The sequence below is a fragment of the Cervus elaphus genome, chromosome 7 (genome assembly GCF_910594005.1).
Source record: "Cervus elaphus chromosome 7, mCerEla1.1, whole genome shotgun sequence".
Lineage (NCBI taxonomy): Eukaryota > Metazoa > Chordata > Mammalia > Artiodactyla > Cervidae > Cervus > Cervus elaphus.
Window position 1 is genome coordinate 32,238,663 of NC_057821.1, and position 25,789 is coordinate 32,264,451.

Here is a 25,789-nt window from a genome sequence, read left to right on the forward strand (position 1 = left end):
TCCAGTGACACCGGCTTCATAACTCTGGGCCTTGGCACTTATTTCTCCCTCAGCCTAGAGTGTCTGTGCCCATATCGGTGTCCTCACTTTCCCTGAACATAGTGCTCCTTTGTTCCTCTCCCCATAACTCTCTTCCCTAGCTCTTGTCACTGACATTTACTACCTTTTGCTTAATTACTATTCACTATCTCTCTCATCCATTAGAAAGTAAACTCTGTAAAGGCAGGGCGTGTGTCTGCTTTATTCACTGCTGCATTCCCATGACCTAGAATGGTACATGGTACATAATGGCATTTAACCAGTGCATTTGTCAAATGAATGAATGCATTTCTGGAAGCCTGACTACTAAGCAATACACATTCCCTATCCTAACAGAGGATTCCTTATGATCAGGTCATTAGTATAAAAAACTCAAAAGCAGCAAACAATTTGGCAGACACTTATGGGACTTGGACGATCCTGAAGGCCTAGACTGCATCTTAGGAGTATGGCCAAGGCCTGCTTCTCAAAACCAGGTGATTGTCAAGCCCTGTATGAGCCCAGTTACACCCCCCTCTCACGGTAGAACACATTAAGAATCTGTAGAGATAATGGTGTGAGAGCAAGGAGGCCCAGCTATCCTACATGGAGAATAATAGAGGCTAAGAAATCAGGAGAGGCCAGAGGGTTTGCTACCATTTCTGCAAAATTCACTCTGTTGGAAGAGGCAGGTGTGGATACAAAGAAAATTATGAAAAATTTAAGCCTTGTTGCAAAGTTCCAAAAAGAAAGAGGAGGTCCAGGTTCTCAGACCAGTAATGAAAAGTGCCCATTTGGAAAAGAAACTCACTACGGACAGAGCAATTTCAATTCTAATTTGTCCTGCTCTGATAGGTGCTTGTGGCTGCGCCTTAAGTGTTCTCTGGTTCATTCTGTTTTATGAGGACCCAAAGGACCACCCATATATAAGCATCAGAGAGAAGGAATACATCACATCCGCTCTCACCCAGCAGGTAGAATCCGCATGCTCCACTTTGGTATCTCCCAGATTCTGTGCCAAATGAAATGTGTTCCAGCTTGACCTAATGTGCTAATGATTAATGGGTTCCCTTCCAGGTCAGCTCAAGTACACCCATCAAAGTGCCCATCAAAGCTATGCTGAAGTCTGCTCCACTCTGGGTCATTTCCCTCTGTGGTTTTGCTTTTTTCTGGTCAAATACCTTCCTGAGTATTTATACACCAATATATATTGACTACAAGCTTCATGTCGATGTAAAAGAGGTAAATACACCTTTTCCTCTTCACTTTATGAAGGACTTTGTGCCCATGTCTTTTTCTCCCATGACTGTAGTCCTAGCTCTTGCCCGTCCCTATACTATTTGGGCTTCTGAGGGCGCTAGTGGTAAAGAACCTGCCTGCTAATGCAAGAGACAGAGAGACGTGGGTTCAGTCCCTGGGTCAGGGAGATCCCCTGGAGGAGGGCAACGCAAACCCACTCCAGTATTCTTGCCTGGAGAATCCCATGAACAGAGGAGCCTAGCAGGATATAGTCCATAGGGTCTCAAAGTCGGACATGACTGAAGCGACTTAGCACTCATAATATTTAGCTGATGTTCTTTACCTAGAGATTTCACCATTTCCGATTATTATGTTAACAGTGCCCAGAACAAAAGTGTAGACATCCTTTCTAGCACTCCCACAAAAATACACACCACCCAGCTTCCCACAGATTCCATATCTCCCATTCCCTGTAATAATAACCTCTGTGTATTCCTTAGCTCAATACCATTGTTCCCTGCAGGGATGCGGATTCTCCCCTGAAAGTCAATTGGCCAGAGTATACCACTCATCACAGCTCATACCAATCCTCTCCACAGGGGAGAGGCAAAGAGTCCTGGGAACCCGTGACTCATATCTTGCTCTGAAAGGACTGCCATTCTCATTGCTTTTCTGACTTGAAAAAGTACAAACGCCTGAAACCTTCTGTTGCTTGATGCCATAATAACCAGGAAAGACTCCTTTAGAAATGGAGTCTGGGCTTGCCACTTTGAGACATTCTATAATGAACTTCCAACTACCCAGCCTAGGGACTAGCGTGACACTAAGGTCTTTTAAGCTCTGTATGATTCAGTGTAATCTTCCACTAGACCACGGATTTGTTGCAAAGATTAACAGCAGCTGGTCCAGAATAAGCACCATATACATGTCTTCTATTATCGTTATTATTTGTCATTTTCCTCAGGGATAGCATTTCCCATCTCCAACTTAGTCTTCCTCTCTGCCATCTAGAACTTTCAGGTCCCAAGACAATGCAATAGAAAACTAAGCAGATTGTGATGTCTGTTTCTGACCTCCAAACTATTTTTCTCTTTCTCTTGGGTAGCATGAAATAATTCTGGGGTTGCATGTTGATTGTTTCCTGTGTGATAATACAAATTTTTGATACTGAATTTCAGTGTAGGGATTATTCCATTTCTCATATTCACTCACAATAACATTTCCTCCTCAGAATGGGCTGCTGTCTTCTATCCCCCATTTGTTTGCCTGGATTTTTGCTGTCCTAGCAGGTTATATGGCAGACATCTTCCAGACCAGGAATACTTTCAGTCTAGTCACCATCCGGAAACTCTTCACCTCGCTAGGTAAGAAATAGCCAATACGTTCAAGTATTTTGGGGTATCCCCCATCTTTGGCATGCACCTGACTGTTGTCTGAATCATTCCCCAGGACTTCTCCTGCCTTCCCTCTTCAGCCTCTGCCTGCTTTACCTGAGTTCCAACTTCTATAGCACTGTAATTTTCCTGATACTTGCTAATTCAACAGGAAGCTTTGCTATGGGTGGACTAATGATAAATATCGTGGATATCGCTCCCAGGTAGGTTTTTAAAATCTCTTTCTTGTATCTAAGTACTCAAGGATCTTTTAAGATTCCAACTATTTTGGAATTGATGGTCAACAGGCCAAACATTCTGAAGAAGCATTGATACAGGTCAGACATAAAAAGTATATATTATCACTCCTCAACCAACAATTAGCAATATTTATTTTGCAACTAAGGAAACTGACATTCAGATACTTGATTATCAGCCTAAGATCTCACCACTGGCTTGGATATTACCTAGGATTATAATCCAGATCTGGCTGGCAAAAAACTTTTCCTCTTTTTACTGTGCTATACCCTTTTTAGATATAATATACCCTTTTTAGATATAATAAGTGTGACTGATGGAAGCGGTTCTGTTGTTTGCACAATTCCAGGGGACACTGTCCAGGGCTGGCACTTTCCGGAGAACATAGATCCAATATAAACAGAATTCTCTGAAGTTTTGTAAATCTGCAGCCTGGGGTAGAGAGGCAAAGATCAACCAAGAATATTCTAATTTGTCACAATTTTGTAAAGAATCTTGTCCATCAGATCTACAGTAGGTGAAGGCCAAAGTAACAAAGACATGTATCCATTTGATTTATTCAGTTTTGAGACCCTCCTTGAAAATGCCTGCAAGTTTTCTGACTACTTGGAATTATATAAAGACATAAAAGGATTATTTGCTACAGAATACACAATGCCAGTTGGGCCATATGCACTCTGAGAACCAGGTAAATTAAAAATGTATCTACAGATAGATTAAGAAAATTATAAATAGCTACCATTTTGGGGGCCTTCCCTGTTGGCTCAGTGGTAAAGAATCCGCTCGCCAATGTAGGAGATGGGCGTTCAATCCCCAAGTCAGGAAGATCCTCTGGAGTAAGAAATGGCAACCCACTCCAATATTCTTAGGTAGGAAATCCCATGGACAAAGGAGCCTGGTGGGCTGCAAGTCCATGGGGTCGCAAAAGAATTGGACATGACTTGGTGACTAACCAGCAAGAACAACCATTTATTATTTTTTATGTGACATGCCCCACTGTAAGATAATATTGTCCAGAAAGTATGAGAAAAGAAACCAAAGCCCAGGGAAATGAATGTATATAAAGTCACATGATTAGTAATAAGTAGAAGGAGGATTAATACCTAGATTTGCCTGCCTCCAGAGCTGCCTAGATGTAGTCAATGCCTCCCTAGTGTTATTCACCAGTACCTGGTCAGTAGGATGGGAAATACCTTGGCCAGCAATGGCTTGGATATCACAGAACTTGACTGGTGTTGCATCATTCCAGTGGGTCCAAATTCCATGTTAGCCAGGTGATTTTGTAAGGTCATAGAAGATAAACTAATATACAATTTGGAAATATTATTAGCCTCTTAAGCTAGATCATCCTTAATATTTAGGGTATATGTATTAATACATTATGTCACAAACAATTCTTAAACTTTTTAATTAATGAGTTAATTTATTCCTAATGTTTCTAGTCATATATCTCCCTTGCCTATTAAAAAGAGTTCCCTTAGAAGATAAATTACTAAATTTTCCTTTTAGGGGAATTTGATCTTTGCTAGAACTGAGGAATGGGCAAATGATTACATTTGTTTGAGTAGAACCAAGATGACAAGAAAGAAGGTCTGGAAGGAATAAGAAGAGATACAGATGTGGTTCCATGAGAATATTGTTTGGGAAATGGAGTGAGACAGAGCAGACCTGGAAATGTAGTGACCATCTCTTTGGTGGGTAGCAAGAGTGGAAAAGCACAGAGGATTCTAAAGATGCTATGTGATGCATTAAGAAGGCACTGTCATCCCCTTGACATTCTTAAAGGGAGGCTCCAAAATGTTTTTTAATTATTTTTGACTGATGGATGGGTCATGTACTCTTCAATTTCCCTCCATGTAAGATTAAAGTATAGTTTAGACATCTGAATCTTGTTCTGGTTCTACTGAATCATTATTAAATCAAAATATAAAATCAATTAAATTGAAAGTCTGCTTCAGCAGCTATTTATACTTCCAAAATGCTTTTACCATGTGATGTTACAGTTGAAGAAGCAATTTTAGAGCTAACTCCTGTCCAGAGAATCATCCAGCATTAAAACAATCTCAGGGCTTTCCTGATAGCTCAGCTGGTAAAGAATTCACCTGCAATGTGAGAGACCTGGGTTTGATTCCTGGGTTGGGAAGATCCCCTGGAGGAGGGTATGGCAACCCACTTCAGTATTCTTGCCCAGAGAATCCCCAAGGACAGAGGAGCCTGGCAGGCTATAGTCCATGGGGTCGGAAAGAGTTGGACACAACTGAGCAATTTTAGAGCTAACTGCTGTCCAGGGAATTGTCCAGCATTAAAACCATCTCAAGACTGTTTTCATTCCCCATATCAAATACCTACCATTTGAGGTTTGGATGGCATGAGGAATGCAGCATAAAAAGCTCTCACCTTGCCAATCACAGGTTGGTGAATCACTCCATATTGTGGATGTGCAATGATTTTCAGAGGAACTGTCATGGCACTCAGGATTCTTGACACTGGGGACTGCTGAATCATAAAGCAAACTGAATTAAGATTAAATGACTGAAATCACTCGGAATACATTCTTTAATCACAGTGAAATTAGGGTTGCTAGCAAAAGACAGTGAAATTAGGGTTGCTATCAAAAGCAAACAATAGATAACTCCCATTGCTTTGAAGTTAATGTTTAGGTCAAAGGAGAAATCACATTTGAAATTAGAAAATACTTTGCATTACAATGAAATGTGACATATCATTGATAAGCATGTGGGGTGCATTTAAAAATCATACCCAGAGAGAAAGGTATAGCTTTAAACTTATATACTGATAGACAATTAAGTCTTAAAATCAGTAACCATGTTTGTATCTCAAGTAGGTAAGGAAAAAAAGTAGCAAATTAAACCCAAAGAAAGTAGACGGGAAGAAATTATGAAGATGAGGACCAAAAAAAAAAACCCAAAATGATAACATAAAGCCAACAATATCAAAGTTGCTTCTTTTAAAATTAATAAAATAAGATCAAGAAAAAGGAAAAAAATTACCAATATAAGAAATGAAAAAGGGTGCATTGTAGTAAGTTTTAGCACATAATAAAGCAACAGAATATTGTAAACAATATGATAAATATTATAAACATTTATTGAAGGCAAAAATGACAGGAGCTCCCAAAGGCAGAAGTGGCCCTGAACCCAGGGATTCTATTGCTAAAATTAAAAAGGAAGCAACGAATACGGCAGACAACTGATGGTTTCTGCCCAATCTGTACCTGTGGTTGCTCATAACCATAAATGTTCTTCTTCACACATTAAAAGACACTCTCCAGCTCCCCTCAAAAAGAGACAAATCAAATTTCCACCCTGTGACTACATACACCTCCACAATCCAGGGACTCTAGGTCCACTTGCCAAGAATGTTTCATGAATCAAAAACAAAAAGTCAAAAAAAACAAAAGTCAAAAAAAAAAGTCAAAGACTATCAAATACCATTGTAGTTCCGGCCTTAAGAGGGATGGCCAGGGGTGCATTTTAGGTGAAATTCTTCGACTGGTGCAAGAGGGACCACAGCAAAAAGCATACACCAAGGACTCTAGGCCCAGATGTGATGCTTCTTTGATCAGGAACCCATAAACTAATAAATTATACACTCCCCCTCATACTCAACATGTAAAGGTAGAGAAAGATTAGAATAGACCCAAGGAAATAAAAGACAAAAAGCCCTCACTCTCACAAAAGGGAAGAATTTAAAGTACACAACCTTTGGTGGTGAAATGTGTTGGGCAGGAAAGTCACAGACTCCCAGTCCTGAAGTGAACTAATTTCTTGTTTAGACAGATTCTGTTCTCCAAAAGGCACTTCCTTGTTCTTGAAGACTGATAGATTTGACCCCTATTTTATGTGTTATTCCCTGTGGCTCCCCTGCTTTCTGCAGTGCTCATTTTCTGCTGAGGTTGGTTTTGGCACTCAGGATTGGCCAATCACAGTTGCTTATAAACAAGTTTCTGGTTTCCTTGCCTGAGTAATCATTGCTCCTTGCCTGGGAACAATCACTGGGGCCAGTAGTTCTGGGACGGTGAGAAGAGGCCAGATGAACGGAACCCTTCAATTTTGTATTAATCCCAAACCAGTTCCTATTACCAAAACACATCACCTTTGGAATTTCTCAAACATAGATTTCACTCTTAATATGCTTTCATTTTCTCAATATATTAATATTCTTTACTGTTAAAGCCAAGCTTTCTGACTCTGTAGTGCAACCAGAACGTTATTTATATATCCATATACTTTTTCAGACATTTTAATGGAATTTGAATAGTGGGAATGGGAAATTTAGGAAGTCAACAGTTTTCTTTCTTAAACTCTCAACACATTATGTTTTTTCCTGTAGTGTTTGTATTACTTTACATTTGTGTATTGTCATTCATTTTTGTATAGATATTATGGATTTCTTAGAGGAATTACAAATGTAATTGGACTAACAGGAGGACTCATTTCTTCCACTGTGATTGGAATCATCCTTAGTGAGGTAAGGAACATCAAGACATGGGTAGTTACTTTTCTAATATTAACTGTACAGAAAAAGAAGGTAATGCATATAGTAAATTGCAGAGGAGACATCATCAAGAGGTGAGTTATGAGATTCTCTGTCATATTAAACTTGGTCAAATCAAGCATTGCCTCCAAATTCATAGATGATACAATTTCTTTCTTGTAATATGTCAACTAATTATGCTGGTAACTTTAACTATTGGTTATTGAAACAGAGGTGGACTTCTGCGCTTTTTAACAATTAATGTGTGCCTTGATCAAAATAGTTGACTGGGTGAATGGTAATATAAGTAATAAGACATAGTTTTGTCAGGAAAGGAATGAAAAATCAGGAACAAAGACAAGTTTAAAATGACCAAACGAAACAATTCTATGAAGGCTGGCTTCTGTTTCCATAGACAAAGTTACTTGAAATTCTCCTTTTAAAAATGAAAAAAAAAAAAACCAAAAACTTAAAACGACTTTTCTGGTATTGCTAGTCTAGAATTCTACAGTCCATCAAAAAAAAAAAAAAATCCGCCATAAAAAATGGAGTTTAAACGCATCCATTTTCAAAAAAAAAAAAAAAAACAGAATTCATCAAAAGTAAGCTAGCACTGAGAAAAAAAAGCTAAAGGTAGTTTTTTAGGGAAAAATAAAATTATCCCAAATGATAGATTAGAGATATGAAAAGGAAAAGAGGCAAGAGATGATAAATATATGGACAATTCTGAAGGAAGGAATATTGTATAAATTGATAGTATCATGTAAAGAAACTCAATTCCCAGAGCTGTTTGCCTGGGGGCAAAATCACCATAGTCACTCAGGTGATCATTGGAAACCATTCCTCAACCATCCCATTTCCTCTGACTTTTCTTCTTTTTTTTTTTTTTTTTAGTGGAGCGCAGTTTATTACACCGGCGGGCCCAAGGCAGAGTCTCCTCTCAGCCAAGGGCTGACTTTTCTTCTTAAGCCACAGATTATTTACCCACTAACTATTAATAATAAGTTTATTATTTGTTAGCTCAGTTGGTAAAGAATCCACCTGCAATGAAGGAGACCCTGGTTTGACTCCTAGGTTGGGAAGATCCGCTGGAGAAGGGATAGGCTACCCACTCCAGTATTCTGGTCTAGAGAATTCCATGGACTGTATGGTCCATTGGGTTGCAAAGAGTTGGACACGACTGAGCAACTTTCACTTTACTATTTGCTAGCTTGGTTTATCTTTGACCAGGATTTATTCTGATACGATGACTGTTGTAACACCTGAATATACTTTCTCCAGCCCACTGGATTCAAATGGCTGTACAATCTTTGCCAACATAATTTGATGAATTCTGTGGTTCCAGAACCTAATAATATATATTCAAAGAAATTTAAGTGCCTTATCAAATTTTAATAATCATGTTAAAGGCATGCCTGACCTTGAAAAGGGCTTCCCTGGTGGCTCAGCTGGTAAAGAATCCACCTGCAATGCAGGAGACCTGGGTTCAATCCCTGGGTTGGGAAGATCCCCTGGAGAAGGGAAAGACTACTCACTCCCTACTCACTCCTAGTACAGAATACTCCTCTAGGTATTCTGGCCTAGAGAATTCCATGGATTGTATAGTCCATGGGGTCACAGAGTCAGACACGACTGAGGTCACTTTCACTTTGACCTTGAAAAAAAAAACGTAAGGGAAAATTTCGGAGACTGAAAATGAAGGAAGGGCTTGATTCCAGAGAGGTAAATGACCAGCAAAGCCACTGGCTGCCTTGGGGAAATTGCCCATGCTGGGTGATCTATAGCTTCAGTTATTATGGACAAACAGACACAAGCAATAATACCCCCAAAACCACTCACAAAGAAGAGCCAAAATGAAAATGCTGACATAAAACTGTAATCACTAGGGACTACAAACTGATACCACTACTACCATGTATCTACAAGCTGAGAAATAGCAGTGTACAGGAAAATCCTCCAAATGCTCCTTATCCCACAACTTTGGCAGCCCCCCACCATCATGTGTTAGGATTTATGGTATCAGAAAGGCTGAAAACATCACTATAACCATGGAGACTCCATGGTCAGCGAGGTGGCCTCAATAAAAAAGAACTCTTAGAGACCAGGATATGTTTTTTCCTCCTGAGCATGTAGCCCACTCAGCCAGTTCAGCCTTCCAATGAACTCATTTGGACCTTCTGACCTGACTTTCCCAAAAGGTGGCAAGAAACACGACTCCAGAGCTGTCTGAAGTTGTCTCTGCCCAGTAAGGACACTTGTGTGTCTGCGCCTCAGCTACAAAGGGAGAGGGGATCTGAATAAAGACACCTTGGAATGTTTGAAACAAGAAACCATTCACAAGGATTTCAGACCCTAATTCAAACTCTGTTGGGTCCTAATGCCATAAGCCAAAAAATTAATTTCAAGTAGTCCACAGATGTCTAGAAAAAGTAATAATTTTTTTTTTCTGAAGAAACTAACCCTAAAATTCATCCTCCAGAATTTCTTATGCATAAAGTTTTGGTGAATATGATTTCACAATCAATCAAAAATTACAAAATGCTTGAGGAAATGAAATGTCATGTGAGAGAAGAATAAAAACCACAGTATCAGGTCAGATATTGGACATATATGTATACATTTAAAGAACTAAAAGGATTAACATATAAGAAACATAAGGTTTAACAAAGAGCTAAATCTAACTTCTGGCAATTAAAAATATAAAAATTAAAAATTCAGATAAAATACATCTAATAAGAGAATTTGTGAGGTTTCTGCTTCCATTCATGGGAAAGGTAAGGAATTTGGACCAATTCTCTTAAGACAATTTAAAGACCTGAAAATGTATAAAAACTTAAATGCACAGCAATTTTACTCCTTCTATAAGGAAATCAACAGACACCCAAAGTCCCATCTAGATATGGCATCAAGTTCAAAGTGCAGAATGTATCCACCCCTTCATTGGGGGAGAACCCTCTATACCAGGGGCTACATGCTCTATCATGCTATATCTAATGGTAGCATAGCAATTCAATAGCTGCAATAAGTATTTCCTTTCAGAAAAGGAGGATTGGGAGACCAACAGAAACTGCAGATCCTTAGTTATGCTGACACAACCCCCAGGTGTCTCAGTGGTAAAGAATCCACCTGCCATTGCAGGAGATGTGAGAGTCGTGGGTATAATCCCTGGGTCAGGAAGATACCCTGGAGTAGGAAATGGCAACCCACTCCAGTACTCTTGCCTGGAAAATCCTATGGACAGAGGAGCCTGGCAGGCTACAGTTGATGGGATCGAAAAAGAGTCAGACACAACTGAGCGAATGAACACACACACACACCAATGCTGATGACACACTACTAGGCAGACAGTTTGGGAGGCACGTCCTGATGAATATTTGAATATTCTTCAATGAGGCTCGGAAGCAAGTGAAGGTAGGGCTGGAGGGCCTGTGGAGTGGTCCCGCTTGATTAGTGTGTTTGGCATAGAGGAAGGTAAGTGAATCCATTTGTGGAGCAGAGGGCAGGCTGGGAATTAATTATTGCAGATACAGTAATTTTTCTTGTTCTCCTCTTGGGGATTTCCCATTTCCTTGAAGCTAGATGTATTTTATATAACTTATTTTGACCAATGACACATGAGAGAAAGTGATATGTGTTCATTCTGAAGACAAGCATTAAGAATCAACAGACTACTTTCTTGCTTTGACACAGCAACTGGCAACAGTCAGAACAGCAACTGCAAATCCATCAACCAGGAGCCAGGAATGAAGAGACATGGAACATGATCTCTCGCGAACTTGCCATGAACCTTGTTGTTGTTGTTGAGTCGTTAAGTTGTGTCGAACTCTTTGTGACTCCAGGCTCCTCTGTCCATGGGAATTTCCAGGCAGGAATACTGGAGTGGGCTGCCATCCTTCTCCAGGGGATCTCCCTGACCCAGGGATCAAACCAGCATTTCCTGCATTGGCAGATGGATTCTTTATCACTGAGTCACTGGGGAAGCTGACTATGAACCTTTGGTTTAAATAAAAACCAAATCTCTGCCATTAAAAGCCACTAGGATTTGTGAAGGGTTGGGGAGGGGGCATTAATATCTGTAGTATAACTTACTTTATCTTGACCTTTCTGGAGGATCTATCCAGAGTGAATCATATTAAAAATATATAGAAGGTATAGAATATGTGGACTCAAGGAGAAGGCCCAACATACATTTAACTGGAGTTCCAGAAAAGAGAATAGGACAGAAGTTAAATTTGAAGAAAAAGTGATTGTTTTCTAGTTTTACAGAAAGACAGCAATTCACACCTTTAAGAAACCCAATAATGACAAGTAGGATAAACAGAAATCCACAGTTGCATACCTCATAGAGAAATTATTTATATAAAATACATAAATATTATATAAATAAAAAATATATAACACACATACCTAAAATAGACATAGAAACACTGAAACTTGTAAGAATAGCATAAAAAGATGAAGTAAACATTAACCAAAGATGATGATATCAGGGAAAAAAACATTTACACAAAAATACTAGAAACATTGAGAATCAGCTACTTAACAGTGAAGTGAAAGTCGCTCAATCATGTCTGACTCTTTGCGACCCCATGGACTACACAGTCCATGGAATTCTCCAGACTACAATGCTGGAGTGGGTAGCCTTTAACTTCTCCAGGGGCTCTTCCTAACTCAGGGATCGAACCCAGGTCTCCCGCACTGCAGGCAGATTCTTTACCAGCTGAGCCACAAGGGAAGGCCTAACAGTTTCTTAGGAGTTTCAATTTCTCCAGCAAAAAAACTATCTTGTTCAAGTCTTAGCTACTTACAAGATATGTGACCTGGAAACACTTCTTAATCTCAGTGTCTCTAGCTGTAAATGCCTAAGATGACACAAACTTCATGGAGTTAAGGTAATTACCACATCAGATCATTCATGGGAGTATTAGATGTTTGCATGCAATGCATAACAGCTATTAGTAGTTTTATTCTCATATACTTTTAAATCAGGAAAAATAAAAGCGTATTGCTAGCCATCCTATTGTTTAGCATTCTGAAAATGCTAGCAAACACACCTGTCAAGAAAACTAAATTATTGATATACACCATGTAAGTGCAGAGGAAAAATACAACACTATGGACAGAGATTGTGATTATCTTCCCGGCAGGGGGTGGGGGTGTGAAATCAAAGTTAGATAGCATAATGTGGAAAACTCTGAAGCACAGTATCAATCAATAAGCACAGTGTCAACTAATATTGCAAAATACCTATGAGTATTTTGAAAACTGTACAAAGTCCATATGAAGAAGATTGCACACTTATTGATCAACATCGGTGAAAATATTAGTAGGGATACACACATTAAATTTCTAGGTTGGACTTCAATTCCAAATGACAATAAATTCTATTCACTTAAAATTATCAAAACTTTTATTATCATTAAATTTCTAAACACATCTTGATTCTTTCTTCACTGTTTACATATTAGCTGTCAAATTCAGCATGTTTTAATTATAGAAATCATTATAATTAAATATATTTAATGTCTAGTTTGGCAAGAAACATTTTTTTCAACTTCTACTCCTAATTATATTTTAAATGAAACTAGTGATGATTTGATCAAGTTCTGGGGAAAAAAAAAAACCACATTCTTTATAATAAAGTTTCGTCTCAAACCAGAAGGAATGGATTGATTTCTTTAAAAACACAGTGGTGAGCCCACTTGAAAAAAAAAATTACATTCTGTTCTCATATTTACCCCCAAGTTAATTATGGACAATAACAAATGTAAATGAAGAAAGGATATAATAAAGCTACCAAAGTAAAATAGGAGTTAATAATTATTTAAACTTCACACAGGACATCCATCCTTCAAAAGCATGACACCAGAGACCAAAATGCAATCACAATGCATTTTGCATTTAACTGCATAAAATTTAATTAACCTCAGCTGTTCAAAAAGTAAAGAGCAAAGTGGTAAAACAAATCTGAAACGTAACTGAAGTTTAAAGTAATCTTTGAATATGGATGCCAAAAATAAATTACCTGTGCATAGAATTCCCCAATATATTAAAATATGTACAACATCATGATCAAGTAGGCCCTTTTCTAAGAAAGTAAAGTGGCTCTATTTATTAATAAAATGTATTAATGAAACTGATCATATTAATAGTCTGAAAGAGAAAATGTATCAACCATTTTTATAAATAAGAGTAATTGATAAATCTTATTCAAAAGCATTGCTGTGTTTGTAATTAATCACCAACTTATTCAAACTTATAGCAACAAAAAGTGAAAACAACTTTAAAGAAATAAGGGATGCTCTTATAAATTTTATAAATCTAAATTCCGGATTACTAGTCAGAGACAGTTATGATACAGTCAAATATTTCCTAATATACGAAAACGTTTATAGGATATTTCTGAATATAAAACCATATGCATTCTTGGCTTTAGCACTATATTCATGCAAAGTCCTTTTTACATATGAAAAGTTATATGTACATAGACACAAACCATAAGTCAAATGGTGATTATCTCTGTAGAGTGAAATTTAACTTTTTGTTCCTGTTTAGAATGTTTTGCCATGTTTAAGTGACCTGCATCAAGCCTATATTAACACTACATTTTAAATGTTACAAAACACAACAGTAGTTTATAATTTTTTGTACTTTAATTCCTCAGGATGCAGAATCTCCCTGGCTTAAAATCTTCCTCCTGATGATAGGCAATAACATGATAAGCCTAATCTTCTACCTTATATTTGCTAAAGCAGAAGTTCAAGACTGGGCTAAAGAAAGACAAAACACCTATCTCTGAAGGTAAGAAGTGATTCAATTAAGGGCAGATTTTGAAACTGTGGATGCAGGATAGAAAGAAGCTAAATGGCCTCTGAGCAAACTCTGGTGTGGCTGACAGATTGGAAAAAATAAGGGGTGCAGGTTCAGGGGAGTACAGGGGGCCAGGTAAAGTCTGAAACTATTTGACACCCTGATGAAATGGCATACAGCCCAGCGGCTGTACTGCCCTAGAATTCTGCCCTATCTCTAACTGCGGTTAGAGATAGAAATTTGGGAGTATGGGCCTCTCTACCATTTAAAAGTGAGGAAGAGAGGTGGACTCTTGAAAGGGGAACTGAGAAGGGCCTTTGATGAAGTAGGAAGGATGGTTGGAGAATGTGGTGTCTCAGAAGAAAACTGAAAAAGGTGGGAATGAGTACCCATGGCAAATGCTATCAAGGGATCAAATTATGTAAGATTCTGAGAATTTATTAATGGGTTTGGCAAGAGGTACTTTAAAGATGATCGCGACTAGAATGGTTTTTCAAATAAATGATGGAGACAAAGGGTCCATTAAAGTTTAAAGGAGAATCTGATATTGTGCCTTTTTTTCTCTAAACTCCATCAGTGGTAAGTAAACAGTAGGGGAAATGTCCCTTTGTAGAATTTGTTTAGCTAATACATCAATGAGAATTGATAGACGTAGAATATCCCCAATTTACAAACCCCAGTGAATTAAGAGATCTAGGGTTGAGCATCAGGCTGTTACCACAAAGAGAGAGATGTTTTGTACCTCCGGGTGCAAAGACCACCAAGGTCTTGCTAAAAAGATCAAAGTGAATGTGGTCAAACCTCTGGATACAGCTACTGTTTTGTAAAAAATACAGAGGACAGAGAATATTTTGAACTAAATCCTAAGGATATCATCAGCAAACCCAAACAGCTTTATAATTGTCTTAAATGAATTATAAAGAAAAAGAAGAGTGATGGAGGGGGAGTCTCTAAATTCAGAGACTTAAAAGACATACAATTTTTTAAAAACTGGCAAAACTAAAGTCTACTAACGTGTGGATGATACATCTATAAAACATGTGTGGGTGATACATCTATAAAGACATGCACAGAAGATGTTATACCAATGTCAGGACAGTCATTACTTTTAGGGGAAGGGAGAAGTTGTGATCAGGATAAACTACATGCAAAACTGCTGGGATCCTGGTGATAGTCTGCTTTTCATGTCCAAGGTCATGATTAAAAGAGTGTTAACTGGGCGGAGACTTCAGGGTTCTCTATAGAGAGTATCATGCCGTCTGCAAATCATGACAGTTGTACCTCTTCCCTTCCAATTTGAATACCTTTATTTCTTTCTCTCATCTGAATGCTGTGGCTAAGGAAGTGGAGACAGCAAAATAGACAGCCCTCTAAAGGAAAGCAGAGAAATGGCATGGTATAGCAGGGAAATTTTATATGTTTGTTGTTTTAGAATTAGATGTATATCAGCTGATGGAATAATCCAATAGTGAGGTTTCACAACGTTGCAGAGAGAATGCACATGCAGAATTACACCACTTGAATTACCTGGACATATATATACTATCTGAGACTCAGGCTGAAGTGGTGGCTGAGGCCGTGTCCACAGGGAACCCAGAGAGCAAGGCACACAGGATACAGGTGTGCCCCTAATACCATGGGCACTTGTGGTAGAGCTCTCCTTGGAGATGTGAGCATCTGCAAGGCACAGCCTAATTGCTTTACTCACTCAAAGTCATCCCAGGTCTTCCCCAAGGTCCCCTCTTCCTCTCCCAGAAGAAACTGTCATGACAAACTGGTAAAGGGGCTCTGGCCAGCATCCACATGTATACATCACGGATGAAGAGAGGCTTGTCTTCCTGGTGCAGGTCCCCTGGGCTGGGGAGCCCAATGTGGGGCTCAGAAACACTCACTTCTTAGGGAAACCTCTGACTACAATTATTCTCCAGTTTTGTGGGTAGCTCACCTGAGGTGATGGGACTTGATTATATAGAGAGTCTGCCCCTCCTACTTATCTCATTTTGGTTTGTCTTTCTGCCTTTAGTTGTAGATCTTTTTCTGATAGGTTGCAGTCTTTTTCATAGATGATTATTCTCCAAGTAGTGATTTTGATGTGCTTGTAAGAGGAGATGAGGTCTTTCTACTCCCACATCTTGGTTGATCTACAGGGTTTTCACTTAAGAGAGAAGTTGAGAGAAAGAAAAGGAATCCACACTGGAAAAGGGTAAAACTACCATTATGAGTTGATGATACAATTGTTTACCTAGACAATCTAACTGAGTTGGCTGGAAAGCTACAGAAAAAATAAGTGCATGCAGTAAGTTTCCTGACTAACTTATTAATACAGAAATATTTTTTTCATGTTGAACAGCAATAACTAGTTAGCAAATTTATTGAAATTTAGTTAGCAAAATTATTGAAATGATCCAAATGATGGTTGGAGGAAAATTTGATCGTTATTAATCCAATATTAACTTGACTCAGTTTGCTGAGAAATTTGCCAAGAAATTTCCATAAATGGTGCACTCACAAAAATTCACCAAGATGCATTTGTGCTCAAGATTGATGATTAGAAATGGCAAAAAACTGGATCTGGAATTAAACATGTTTATCAGTGGTGTCTTTGTTAATACATTTTGTAGGTGAATGGAATATAACTAGCAGTTGAAAAATATGGGATCTCATACAAATATTTTAATATAGAAATTACTGAGGCCATTGTTATGAAGAAGCGCACAACAGCACTAGGATATATTTCATAGGCATTAGCAAAAGTTCCTCTTCTGTTTCCAGGGTACAGAGTGGGCACAGCTATGAAAACAATCACACTACTCAGACCCTATAAATCTTACTTGTTTGCATATATTTGACGTATTAAATACTAAACGTTATAAGAGTTTTCCATTATGTTATTTCCATGAGTTATTTCTACTCATTTCTGTTTATGTCTGAGCAGTCATTATTGAATATTCTGACATTATATTACAATTTCCAAAAGATTTTGACAAGTTTATCTTAATTGGAAATTTAATTTCAATTTTGTAAAGCTATCACCCTTTTCCATTTTATGATTTTTACTGTTAACTGACTTTCTGATATTGATATTGCAACCTCAAACTTTGTACATTTGCCCTTGTTTTAGATTCCCAGGAATACTTTTTCATAGCCTTTAAATTCCACCTTTCTGAGTCATTTCATTTGTATGTGTTCCGTACAAAGGATATATAGTTGGGTTCCATGATTTCACCCATTCTGAGACTTGTCTCCTTTGTTAGCTGAGTTCCAACTGCATTCATTCCAATTAGAAACAAACTTCATTTTCTGTTATTTTATATTCTCTCTGTCCTTCTTTACTTCCTGCTCCCTTGCCTGCCTCTACTAATTTGGAAGGTTTATGAAATGTTCTAAGTTTGGGCTATGTTTATACTCTAACTAAATCTTCTTTGAAAATGTGGTCATTTTCCCTTACCTTGCGATATTCTTTTTCTGCCTTCTTTTCCCTTCCAAAATATCTAACATACTCGACTTTTCTAATTACTTTTCCCTGGCGAGGACCGATTCTCCCAGAGATTGTAATTCCTCAAACATGTTGAGGATAGAATTTCCTCAATATTCCTGTTTACCTGGTTGCTCTTTCCATCTTCCCATCAGGCTGCTGCTGGAGAGCCAGGAGTTGAAATCCGCTTTTCAGACCCTAGCCAAGACCCTAGACAGCTCAGGGAACGCAAGCCCTGGTGATGTGATAGTTCCGGAGACATTTTCCTCAGCCTTGTCTTCTGTTTTCGCGTGCTACTGGTTGTTTCTTCCCTCACCTACGTCTTAAGGGGTGTCAGCCGTTAGGCAGTGCTCAGGCATTGTGTTTCCGGAATCGGTGGTATTTCTCGCGGCGGTCAAACTGATACACTGTTGCAAAGTTGGTCAATCTCCACTTCCCATCTTCATTTAAGAATCTGAGGGAAAAGAAGAAAGGGCTGAGTCACAGCCACATGTTTCTCCTGGAACCCAGAAGCCACTGCTAAAGGGCATGGGACGCCACAATTGCAAGGGTCTATCTGGTTCCTAGATGCACTTCCTCCTGGTGGAAGGATATAGCAGCCCCTGGCCCTGTGGCGTTACCCTCTCTTACTTCCAGAGGAATGCACCTACCTTTTCAGTCTGGTATACATCTGTGAGTTTATTTCCGATGTCGCTTTTTCATTTGGTCCTCATTGTTTTGAATTTAGCAAGTGGTCCTCATTGTTTTGAATTTAGTAAATAGTCCTTGTTGTTTGGGGCATGATGTAGTTCTCCATTCTTTATAATTTTTTGATTTTGCATCTTTGAATGTATTTCAGTGGGTTCCAGATATAATAGTTGTATAAAGAGACATACATTCTGCCTGTGAAGTCCTTTAGAGCAAGGCTGCTTAACTTTTTTGTGATGGGCTTCAATTCAGAATATAATGCAGAGAACTCCAAAGGAGAATGATTATGCTGAAAGTCATCAAAGATATTTAAAAGTGTGTTTATGATCATATATATGCTCCTTTATTAATTCATTAAATAATGAGAACTAACTACCAGCCTAGTAGAGCTACTGTAATTTCAAAATAGTGTTGAGCAAAACAATGTATTTTGAGATATTGAAATATTTTGAGATGTTTGAGATATTGAGATATTAATTACTGTAATGTCATAAGAAAATATCTGTGATTTCATATGGTATCAGTCATCAATACTGCCATTACTGTGGTTTGTTACTTACATTCATAATAGATAGAAATGTTGAATTTAAACCAGAGTTTGGGTATATAAGGATGTAACTTTTTCTATAAAGTTCACAGATCTGAGATTAAAAGCCCCTGCTTTCTAATATTCAACCAGATAACAAATTTTTACAGCATTTTTATAAGTACTGAGAAGTCAGCTACATCATCAGGATTTCTAATTCTAAAAGAGCATTACATTGTGTTGTGTGTGGTGAGGTGTGTGTTTTGGGGGTGGAATGGGGAGAGAAGATGAATGATATCTGTATTCTGAAAGTTAAGACAATTCCAGGTCCTAATTAACAGACCATATAGAACATGAAAGAGGGTAGAATGGCAGTGTCCAGGAAAGTTGCTTTAGCTAGAGGTCCCGGAGGTGACATTTGTGTTCCATAATGAGAAGAGCCTCACGACAATCAGGGGAAAGAGTGCTTCAAGCATCAAAAATAAGCAAGGAAACAGCCCAGAGGTGGGAATGAACTGAGTCTGCCTAGCAGGGAGAACAGAGTGTGGTGGGGCTGGAATCTAGTGAGTGACAGGAAATGAGATTTGGAATTAGTTAAAAGCCAGATCCTGTAGTGCTTGCAGATCATGTGAAGGACTTGGTTTGAATTTAATTGTTTATAATTGAATCAATTAAATGCTTTTGAGGAGGGGAATGACTTGCCTGATTAATGCTTTATAGAGATCCTCTGGCTGCCTTCTAGGAAAAGGTCTCTAGGGAAACAAGAGTGGAGGCAGGGAGACCAGACTGAGGCTGTTTCAGAAGTTCATTGCCAAAGATGCTGGTGGTGTGGACTAGGAAAGAGGCAGAAGAAATGGTGAGAAGCAGTTAGATGCAGACTCTGGAGGCAGAGCTAGGCAGACATGGCAGGGAGATTATGGACTGTGCAAGAGAGAGAATCTTAGGATGGGACCTAGATTTTGGCATTAGCAACTAAATGAATCAGGAAGTATGTTACACAGAGCTCTCAGAATTTCATTCATGGTGTGTTGTCATACTTGTCTTTGCCACCTTACTGTTTTCCATAGTGGAGATACCATTTAACATTTCTATCAGCAATGTCTGAAGAGTCCAATTTTCTGCATCCTTGCATTTGTTATTTCCTATTTTGTTTTTGTTTTATTATATTCATCTTACTGGGTTTGAAGTGGTTTTTATTTGCATTTTCCTAATGATTAATGGGGCTTCCCAGGTGGATCACTGGTAAGGAATCTGCCTGCCAATCCAGGAGACCCAGGTTTTATCCCCGGGTTGGGAAGATCCCCTGGAGAAGGAAGTGGCAACTCACTCCAGTATTCTTGCCTGGGAAATCCCATGGACAGAAGGGTCTGGTGGGCTACAGTTCACGGGGTTGCAAAAGAGTCGGACTTCACTGACAACTAAACAGTGATTAATAATGGTGAGCATCTTTTCATTGCATTATCAGTCATTTTTATATCTTCTTTGAAAAAATATTTATTCAAGTCTTGCTCACTTTTCTATTGAATTGTCTTTTGTTGTTGAGTTTGTATGTTCTAGATACTAGATCTTTATCAAATCTGTGATTTGCAAATTGTTTCTCCCATTCTGAGGCTGTTTTTCTGCTTTTTGACTGTGTCCCTTGGCCACACAGAAGTTTTTAATATATATGAAATCCACTTTATCTATTTTTTCTTTTGCTGCTTATGCTTTTGATGTTATATATCTAAGAAGCCATTGCCAACTCTGAGGTTGTGAAGATTTATCCCTATGTTCCCTTCTAAGAATTTTATTGTTTTAGCTCTTACATTTAGATCTGTGATCTATTTTGATCTATTTTAATTTTTGTAAATGGTATGAACTAGGGATCCAAATTCATTCTTTAGAATGAATTTAGCTATCCAGTTGTCCCAGGACAATTTGTTAAAAGACTATTCTTTCCCCACTGGATGGTCTTGGCATCCTTGTTAAAAAATCGGTTGATCATGGACACATTGGTTTATTTCTAGACTCTGAATTCTATTCCACTGGTCTATGTATCTATCCTTATGTTAGTACAACTCTTGTCTTGATTACTTTTGCTTTGTGGAGAGTTCTGAAGTGTGAATCCTCCAACTTTTCTTTTAAAAGACTGTTTGGCTATTCTGGATCCCTTGCAATTTGGTATCAATTTTGGAATCACTTTGTCAATTTCCACAGAGAAATTGCTGGAATTCTGATAGAAATTGCATTAAATCTATGGATCAGTTTCAGGAGTTTTTCCCATTTTACCAGTATTGAAGTCTTCCAATCCATAAACATCCATTTTTTTCATTCATTTAAATCTTCTCTCATTTCTTTCAACAAATTTTACTGTTTGAGTATAAATCTTATATTTCTTTTGCTAAATTTATTCCTAAATTTAGTCTGTTTATGCTACTGTAAATGAAATTAGTTTAATTTTTGGATTGTTTGTTGGAAATCTGTAGAAACACGACTGTTTTATGTGTATTGATCTTGTACCCCAAAACTTTGCTGAACTCATTTATTTTTTAGTGATTCCTTACAATTTCTATATGGAGGATTATGCCATCTGTGAATATAGTCTGATTTCTTCTCTTATAACCTAGACACCTTTTATTTCTTTTTTAAATGAGTTTATTTATTTATTTTTAGCTGTGCTGGGTCTTCGTCGCTACATGAGCTTTTCTGTAGTTGTGGTTAGTGGGCGCTGCTCTCTAGTTGTGTTGTGCAGGTTCTCATTGTAGCGGCTTCTCTTGTAGCACATACAGCATGGGCTCTGGGCTGCTCAGGCTTCCGTATGCAGCTCTCAGACTCCAGAACAGAGTTGTATCACACAGGCCTCATTGCTCTGCAACATGTGGGATCTTCCCTGATCAGGGATAAAACCTGTGTCTCCTTCACTGGCAGGCAGATTCTTTACCACTGCCTTCTAAATGAAGACCCTGCCTTCTATTTCGTTTTCCTGCCTACATGCCCTGTCTAGAACCTCTAAGAGGATATTGAATAGAAGTGGCAAGAGTAGATGCCCTTGTCTTGTTCTTGATCTTAGGGGGACAACATACATTTTAAAATTATTTCTAAGCCTGTCTCCAACTCTGTGCTCACAAGGTTTTTACTTTTATCTAATCCTAAATGGTTTTAGAATCATATGGCTTTTTAAAAAAATCATATCCTGAATAATATCTGTAAGGTACCCTAAAACACCTCACTTTGGAATTTTATAGCTGTTGTACATGGCCACCTATAGCTAGTCTTCAGTATAACATTATTATACACACTCTTAGAGAATTAGTCCAGAGAAGGCAATGGCACCCCACTCCAATACTCTTGCCTGGAAAATCCTATGGACAGAGGAGCCTGGTAGGCTGCAGTCCATGAGGTCGCTAAGAGTCAGACACGACTGAGCGACTTCACTTTCGCTTTTCACTTTCATGTGCTAGAGAAGGAAATGGCAACCCACTCCAGTGTTCTTGCCTGGAGAATCCCAGGGATGGGGGAGCCTAGTGGGCTGCCATCTATGGGGTTGCACAGGGTCGGACACGACTGAAGTGACTTAGCAGTAGCAGTAGCAGAGAATAAGTCACCATACATTTGGCCAAATATAGGCCATCCCAGAAAAGAGGAGACAAGAGAAACCTTTATTTCTTACAATGGACTATGTGCACTTAAAGCACTGACATTTTGGTGAGGGATACCAACTTTTTTCTCAGTCATAGGTGAAATACCTGTGTTACATAGCATTTTCCCTGCTGTGGAAAAAAATGCATCAAGATTGCCTACCTTAAAGAAATGTTTATATTCAGCTAACATGTAGAAACACATGTGGGGCACTTCTTGATAGTTATTAGGCAGTGTAACTGTTTCTACTGGGAAACCCAGAAACTGTCTACTTGTGTGAATGGCCATGTTTCAAGTGTGCCTTCCTCATTGTTGCCCAGATAGGCTCCCTGATTGAAACCCAGAGTAAGCACCTTGGCCACTTTCCTTTTCTGGGTTTCGGAGAACATTACAGTAGATGAATTAATCTGGACACCTGCCAGCCAGATGAAGCTGGGTTTCCGTCCAGTTTTCCAGATAGCACTGTTACAATTGCCACAGGTTTTGGTAACTTGCTCTTTGAAAGGACTGGGATGCTTCTGAGTGGGACCAGTGTGTGTGGTTGGTGGAGGGTCACAAGAGGTTTCATTGTCATTTTCTTTGTAATAATATTAGTTACAGAGAATGGGAATTTGGTCAAATACAAAAAGTGTACCTTTGTGAATGCTGTGGATAAAATGTGTTCTTATTAGGGAGAGAAGCAACATCAGACTACCTGCATCCCAGACCCCAAGAATGTGCAGTGTTTTTGTTTTCAGGTTACAGCATAGGTCTAGAGCAGATGTTGGGTGACTTCATACCACATGCCTGGACCTAGCATGATATTGACACGGAAACTTGTGAGAGTAGGGACAAGGAAGGAGGACAAAATGGCACCATTTTTAAGTCAAGAGGAGAGAGTGTAACAAATACCTAGGATAACCTGTAATTCGGACAAAGGAAACAACTTGAAAAAATATACTAAGCTGGACTATTCCTTCGAACTGTTATATAAAACTTTCTTATATCCACTGGGTATCAGGACTTAGCAGTGACATTGTGTGTGCTTTTTGCTTTCTCTACACAACTTAGTGTAAAACAGAATATTTAGAGAGCCTGAGGCTGAACTCCTTATTGTAGGGGAGAGGGACCAGCACCTGAGTTGGGATTGAGGGTCACCGACTTCCAGTCACCAACCCAAGGAAGAAGATGGCGTGGAGATTCCAAGGAGGCCAGTCCCCACCCCCACCTCCTGCCACCATGCCCACCCCGTGGCCATCTCTTTTGTCCATGTATTGTTTATAACACATCTGAAGTTTAAATTCAGATTTATTTGTCTTCTACTCTGCATTAAATGCTTTATAAAAGATAGTGAAACCAAAAACAAGCACAAGAAGATAAGATTTTATTCTAAGACTTTGTGAAAGAGTTTTTCCACAATTTGCAGCTCTCACTCCTCCATGTCCTAGATGTATGGGCTACTGGAAAATTGAAGAAAATTTCTGTGCTTAAGGACAGCCTTAAAGTAAGGGACAAAACTATTAGGCTGGCCAAAAAGTTTGTCCAGAGTTAAGTAAAAATAAAAGACACATTTTTTTTTTATTATTTTCACCAAGAACTTTATTGAATAACGTATTGAATGAACAAACTTTTTTGCCAGCCCAATATAAGTCAGGCCCAGGGAGAAATCACTTGTTTTCAGAAGCAACTAAAAGTGACAGATTAGAAAGAAACAAAAGGGCCTCGAGAAGGAAAAGAGGTGAATAAAGGCAGACATGGCTGGCTCATAAATAAACAAGAAACTCTGTGCCCTAATGGCAAACGTCTTAACCATCACCGATGAGAGCCTGGAGTTGACTGTGTGATTGCTATGGAATGGAGCAAACCTAGTCTCTCGATATCTTAATATCAGATGAGAAAGGAAGATAGTCCATGGGTGTAAGTGATTCTGCTTTGTAAAACAAAGGGAGTTAAAGAAAAATTGGATCAAAATAGGATCCTTTTTTCCCCATCATTTCTTTCCTAACTTATGTCTCATACCACCCCAAAGCCATTTCACTGTTGACTCATTCAGGGATTCAACAAGTATCTTATATACACACACACAAACATGCACAAGTTTATTAGCACTTACTGTGTACAAGATGCTAATATCTTCTGTGTTAAAGATATTACAAAATAGTGTATGTCATGGTTCCTAAACCTTAGAAATTTACAGTCATACTAGGTAGAGGGAACTGTCATAAATGAAACAGTTGTGGAATAATGTGTAACACTGACATTACTCTGTGGGAGGTGATCACCTTGCCTGGGTACCTGCAGGGTGTCTCACTTTTTGGTCCTTTTGTCTGACAAGAGCACCTTAGACGTTTCTCTTACCCCTTCCAAATAGGAGGCAACATAAAATAAAACCACTTGGTGGGCCTCTCCAGCTCCCTCCTGCCGCCAACCTTTTCTTATTTTATACCATATTTCTAGAACGTTCTCTCCATCCACCTTCTTTATCAATTAACTATTGTTCTTCAGATCCTAGCAAAAAAATTGAAACTTTTTATGGGGGCCCTTCCTCATCTTCAGACTCGTGCATATGCCCTTATCATTCACTCTCATAGCCTGGTGTACCTCTCATGATTTAATTCCACAGCCATCGCACATTCATTTGTGTGGTGAATCAAAATTCAGAGTCATCCACCCTCCAGAGATGTTGAGGCTATGTCTGGTTTTGGTCTCTGCCATTGCCACATGTTATGTGTTGATGAATATTTATTTACTGTTTATGTTGCCCACATGAGGGATTAATGAAAGCAGGTATACCATACACACTCTCCAGATATTTGGGATGGAGTCAAGCCAGCACAGGGATTGTACTCATTTTTGGAAGACATGTTAACAGGTGAATATTAACTGAGGCCCTCTGAAGGCAGGTAGAATTCCAGCAGAGGAACAGAGCAAGGACATCAGAGACAAGAGTGGTGGCAGGAACAGGTGTTTGAAGGAATAAGGGAGAAACTGGACAATGTCTGTTCGCCAAGATTCAAGGGATCTGCATGGTGCTGCAAGCCAGATGTGAGGCAGAGGTCACGATGGCCAGAAAGAAGGAAAGAGCTGACCCTGGAGAGCACCCCAGCCCTGCAGTATTAAGAGGGGTTTCTGATTCCAAAGCTAGCCTCCATAGAAAGCAAGTTGTCTGAAATAGTTGAAGTCTACTACCCCACCCCATTTATTGCAGGTATGTTTCTTACTCTTGTTAAAATGGATTCAGTCATTTTTTAAAAACTTTTTATTTTGTATTGGAGTATACCTGATTAACAATGTTATGATATTTACAGG

The 25,789-nt window shown here is 38.7% G+C and overlaps 1 protein-coding gene across 3 annotated transcripts in view; it reads left to right on the forward strand.

The window, feature by feature from the left end:
* SLC17A1 (solute carrier family 17 member 1) overlaps positions 1 to 25,789 on the forward strand; it is a 49,642-nt gene that overhangs the window by 20,122 nt on the left and 3,731 nt on the right. For 2 of the 3 annotated variants that reach the window (XM_043908353.1, XM_043908354.1), the window contains exons 7-12: positions 874 to 992; positions 1,096 to 1,260; positions 2,489 to 2,621; positions 2,707 to 2,854; positions 7,289 to 7,379; positions 14,050 to 14,186. In XM_043908353.1, the coding sequence (XP_043764288.1) occupies positions 874 to 992; positions 1,096 to 1,260; positions 2,489 to 2,621; positions 2,707 to 2,854; positions 7,289 to 7,379; positions 14,050 to 14,184 (791 nt within the window). In that variant the 3' untranslated portion in view covers positions 14,185 to 14,186. Of the gene's footprint in view, positions 1 to 873; positions 993 to 1,095; positions 1,261 to 2,488; positions 2,622 to 2,706; positions 2,855 to 7,288; positions 7,380 to 14,049; positions 14,187 to 17,825; positions 19,005 to 25,789 lie in introns of those variants that run through there. The other variant, XM_043908355.1, reaches the window with a different exon arrangement.